Source organism: Gekko japonicus, unplaced genomic scaffold (assembly GCF_001447785.1).
Source record: "Gekko japonicus isolate JY-2015 unplaced genomic scaffold, Gekko_japonicus_V1.1 scaffold2264, whole genome shotgun sequence".
Lineage (NCBI taxonomy): Eukaryota > Metazoa > Chordata > Lepidosauria > Squamata > Gekkonidae > Gekko > Gekko japonicus.
Genome location: NW_015172074.1, coordinates 178,437 through 183,700, shown reverse-complemented (window position 1 = coordinate 183,700; position 5,264 = coordinate 178,437). Strand labels below are relative to the sequence as shown.

The 5,264-nt window shown below is 42.8% G+C and overlaps 1 protein-coding gene across 1 annotated transcript in view; it reads left to right on the top strand.

Moving 5' to 3' along the window:
• The window catches only part of NISCH (nischarin), a 63,014-nt gene extending 60,493 nt beyond the window's left edge, over positions 1-2,521 (top strand). The window contains exon 21 of the mRNA XM_015420867.1: positions 1,092-2,521. Coding sequence (XP_015276353.1) covers positions 1,092-1,720 — 629 coding nt within the window. The 3' untranslated portion in view covers positions 1,721-2,521. The remainder of the gene's footprint in view (positions 1-1,091) is intronic.
• Positions 2,522-5,264: the final 2,743 nt, after the last annotated feature.

Below are 5,264 nucleotides of genomic sequence, written 5' to 3'. Positions count from 1 at the left end.
CATGCTGGAGTAATTTTGACAGATACTTGACTAGACTCTTGTTATAAGTATAAAAAGTTATTACCCAAAAATATAAAAATATCCTAACAGGGTTTTATTTCAGCATAGGCTTTAGTGGACTAGCGCTCACTCCTACAAATGCAATGTAGTATATCCTTAATTGGCAGACATTTAACTATGAAGTGTGAAAAAAATGGTAAACAGCAGGGCAAAGCGTGAAATGGAATTTTGTAAATCAAGGAAGTACAGACACCATTCACAAGAAGAGTAAAGGGTAATCTCTCTTGTTTTGCTAAGGCAACTGAATGGTTTTACTAAGATAGCTAGCACCTATAACTAAGGAATCCCAAGGCCTTATTCAGCCTTCAGGGGAAATTGTATCAAATCTTACAAAGTCTTTACAGCGCACCTGTAATTCTGTTTATTTGTGTAGCAACAGATTAACACAGCTAGTCCTCTGGAATTTTTATATTTTTAATATGTCCTTATTTTGATTTTCTAAAAATCTAGATTTGCATGTTGCTATTACCTGATGTTTCAGAATCAAAATATGAACAACTTCTTGAAATACAGACTTCAGTAAAGGAAAGGTATTGAGTTCTAGAATAATGTTCACAAGAATCTCTCTGCAATCTACCACTACACATGTTGCCAAGTATATTCCCTGTACCTTATTTTCAGATTGCAGAATCTTTTAAAGAGTATTTGCTGGAGTCAGTGAAGCAGAAATCAGTGGGGGGAAGTAAAGAGTTTTTTCATTGGATAATAATTATTGTTTCCTTTGTGTGTGTTGACTTGCTAGTTAAAAAGCAAGCCTGCTGAAACTTTTGATGGTCAGTACTTGGTTTCTTTCAGAAAATCAGTCAGTTTCCAACATATCACTATTTAGCATCATACTTGGTATTTACATAGCACTTTCTAGCATTCTGAGTGCCTCTACCGGTCTTGGAACAGTCCTGTCAGACCAGTAATCTCCCGGAATGGAGAAGGGGCTGAGGGTGGAAGAGATTAATTTGTTCATGGCAGAGGTGAGACTTCAGTCCATGACTAATGATTGCAAAGTACAAGTCATCTGTAACTTTTGCTTGCAGGAAAAATGGAAAACTATGAACTGATTCACTCCAGCAGAGTCAAGTTTATATATCCCAACGAAGAAGAAATTGGGGACCTTGCCTTTTTGGTAGCAGAGAAAATGAACAGTGTGGTTAACTTCCAGTCTCTGAACATACTCCTCTATGTGTTGGCGTTTCAAGTGAATGCTGCAGAAGGACATGTTCAGCCCAGCAGCTCCCTACAACCTAAAACGCTGATCTTAACCAGTTCAGATTTGTTTCTCTTTGATGAGGATTACATTGGTTACCCGCTACCTGAATTTGCCAAGGAACCACCAAAGAAAGATAAGTATCAGCTTGTAGACGGGAGGAGGATTCGTGATTTAGATCGAGTGCTCATGGGCTATCAGACATACCCTCAGGCTCTCACGTTTGTTTTTGATGATGTTCAGAATTTAGATCTCATGCAGAACCTGACCCTTGATCACTTTGGCAACGTTGTCAGTTTTCCAAAAGGGCAGGCAGCACAGGAGGTCAGCAGCAATCGAGAGATCCTGTGGTGTGTCTTTATCCCAAGTGCAGAAAGTCGTGAGAAGCTAATCTCACTACTTGCTAGGCAGTGGGAGATCTTATGCGGCCGAGAGCTGCCTTTGGAGCTCACTGGGTAGTTTTGTTTACAATATTATTTTAAAATGTATATTTTGTCAATTATTGCAGAGCTAAAAGGTTGGTTGGAAGTTTATGAATTAAAGCACAGTATTGAATTAAGCAGGGATTGGCATTCTCTTCACAGCAAAATAATGTGGCATTGAAGCTTGCCTGTGTATCACCATTATAGTTCCTTGTGCAGTGAAGAGGTTTTTTTAATAGTATAGTATAATCCACTAATGAGTTAAACTGGAATTTTTTAAACTCTATTTTTATGTAACAGTATATATTCAGGATTCCTAATTAAGCATCCCAGGCAACTGTATGGAAGAAAAAGGAGTCAAAGTAAACAAAATTTCATTTAGGGCTGTTGCGTTTCCACTGTGTTTTTGTAAATATATATATATATTTCAGTCTTGCTATTCTATACATAAAATGTGTAAATAATGGTAAAAGATGCTTGAGCTATGTCAAAGTGCAATGTTCTTTGTACAAGATGTATTTTATTGCCTATGCTGCTAACAATTATTTAATGATCCTTCAGATAATTTGTACATTTGTCTTTTTATGATATGTCAAATTGAATTTTGTTTGTTATGAATGTGTGTGATGGCAAAATTCACCCTTTAATCAAATGCTGCTTTTGCATCTGACAAACACTTTTAATGGTTGGGAATGTTACCAATTTCATTTTATCATCACAGACATGAAGACTGGACAGGATTGATAAGAGTGCCCTTGTTGCTGGCAAATAATGGTGCATTTGTATTTCAGAACACTGTTTCTGTTGCCAGTTTTCTCAGTACAAATAAAATGACATTTGACACAATTGCTCTTCTCACTTTGGTTCTTTTTTAGATATGTTTTTATGGTGCTGTCATTTTCCATGTACTTTGATCATATTGCAGGTCAGCAATACATCTGCCTTCCAAATAGACCATTGGCCTATGAAAGAGAAACCTTCAAGGGAAAAATAAAGAGGATCTGATACAAGTAGATACCATGAAGGGTTCACTTTAGCACAAAAATACATTTGAGGAAAAAGAGCAAGCTAGACGGCGTATACTCATAGGGAGTATTGTTTTATTTATTTTCTTCAATTTATATCCCGCCTTCCCTGCAAAGCAAGCTCAGGGTGGCTGTGATAATCTGCTAAGTGCAGATTTACAACAATAAAAACAAGATAGCAGAATACATACAATAAATACAATAACTACAGCAATAGATACTTTAAAATAAGTTATACCTCAACAGACACACGGGGAGAGGAGGAGGGATGCCAGATTTTGGATATCCACTGCCTCAACTGAAGGCCTGGTGGAAAAGCTCTGTCTTGCAAGCCCTGAGGAACTGTAAAAGCTCTTAAAAGGTAAAGGTTCCCTTGCTCAAAAGCCAGTCACATCCGACTTTAGGGTTGCAGTGCTCATCTCCGTTTCAAAGCCGAAGAGCCAGCGCTGTCCGAAGACGTTTCCGTGGTCATGTGGCCGGCATGACTAAACACCAAGGCGCACGGAACGCTGTTACCTTCCCACCGAAGTGGTCCCTATTTATCTACTTGCAATTTCTTGCTTTCGAACTGCTAGGTTGGCAGAAGCTGGGGCCAGAGATGGGAGCTCACTCCATCATGCGGCACCCAGGTCTCGAACTGCTGAACTACTGACCTTCCACAGCCTGCAGTTCAGCATCTTAACCACTTGAGCCACCGCAGCTCCTTGCAGGGCCCTAATTTCTAATGGCAGCTCCTTTCATGGCCATGGCCCTAGTTGAGGCAAGTCGGACATTCCTGGGGCCAGGGAATGTCAGCAGATGTCGATTCATAGAGCGCAATGCCCTCTGGGGCTCATGTGGGGAGAGGTGGTCTCAAAGATATATGAGCCTCTGGCCATATAGGGCTTTAAAGGTAAGAACCAGCATATTGAAACGGATCCGGTATTCAATAGGCAGCCAGTGCAGTTTGCGCAGCACCAGGTGAATGTGAGCCCACATAAGCAATGCCATACCCATGCTGCTGCATTCTGCACCAGCTGCAATTTCTGGAGCAGAGTGTAGGGCACCTCCTCGTAGAGAGAATTACAATAATCTAGCCTGGAAGTGACCATTGTGTGGATCGCCACAGCCAGGTCATGAGGGGTGAGATATGCGGCCTACTGCCTGACCCGCCTCAGATGGAAAAAGGCTGATCTGGCTGTGGCAGTGACCTGGGCCTCCATAGACAATGAGGCATCCAGGAACACTCCCAGGCTCTTCACCTTCAGTGCCAGCACCAACTGGGCCCCACCAGAGGCTGGGAGCATGATGCCCAAATCCCCATGGCCCAGGTGGAGGACCTCCATCTTCAATGGATTCAACTTCAGTCTGTTCTGCTGTAACCAACCAGCCATGGCCTGTGATGCCCTGTCCAGATGTTCAGAGTCCGGGCGGCCATTAGCAGATAGAGCTGGGTGTCATCAGCATACTGTTGACAACCCAGCCCACATCTCTGAATAATCTAGGCAAAGGGGTTCATATAGATATTAAATAGCATTGGGGAGAGAATCGTGCCCTGTGGCACCCCACATTCAAGTGGGTGTCACAGATAGCTTCCCCCCCCAGCGCCATCCTCTGTCCCTAACCTTGGAGAAAGGAGGCCAACCACTGTAAGGCCATATCCCCACATCAGCGAGGCAGTGGGTCAACAACTCATGGTCAACCATATTAAATGCTGCTGACAGATCAGAAGATGGACATGGGGCTTCCAGTTTTCTTATTATATCAAGCATGGCTGGAAGCTCATGGCAGAGTGCTAAGACTTTATCTGCAAAATGGCTCACAAACGCCTCACAGCCTATGTCCGATTCCTTGGCTTTTTGAATGCCCTGAGGCAACGATGTCAAGGACCAAATTATTCTAAATCATTGTGCCAGATGCGAGCTTGCAGATGTGATGGAGGCTGCATAGAAATTCTTCTTAGTAGCCTTCACCGCCATCTTGTAGGTTCTCAGAAACGACCATTAAGATGTTCTTGTGGCTTTGTCACAGGCTTGCCTCCACCTTCTCTCTAGCCATCTTAGTTCTTGCTTCATCCGCCTCAGCTCCAGGGTATACTATGGAGCTAATTTGTTGCAAGGGTGAAGAGGGCGCCTCCACATGTTTGTTCACCCCCTCAAAGACAGGCTCAGGGTGGCTGTGATAGTCTGCTAAGTGCAGATTTACAACAATAAAAACAAGATAGCAGAATACATACAATAAATACAATAACTACAGCAATAGATACGTTAAAATAAATTATACCTCAACAGACACATGGGGAGAGGAGGAGGGATGCCAGATTGAGTTGGATATCCACTGCCTCAACTGAAGGCCTGGTGGAAGAGCTCTGTCTTGCAAGCCCTGAGGAACTGTAAAAGCTCTTAAAAGGTAAAGGTAAAGGTTCCCTTGCTCGAAAGCCAGTCGAATCCAACTCTAGGGTTGCGGTGCTCATCTCCGTTTCAAAGCCGAAGAGCCAGCGCTGTCCGAAGACGTTTCCGTGGTCATGTGGCTGGCATGACTAAACACCAAGGCGCACGGAACGCTGTTACCTTCCCA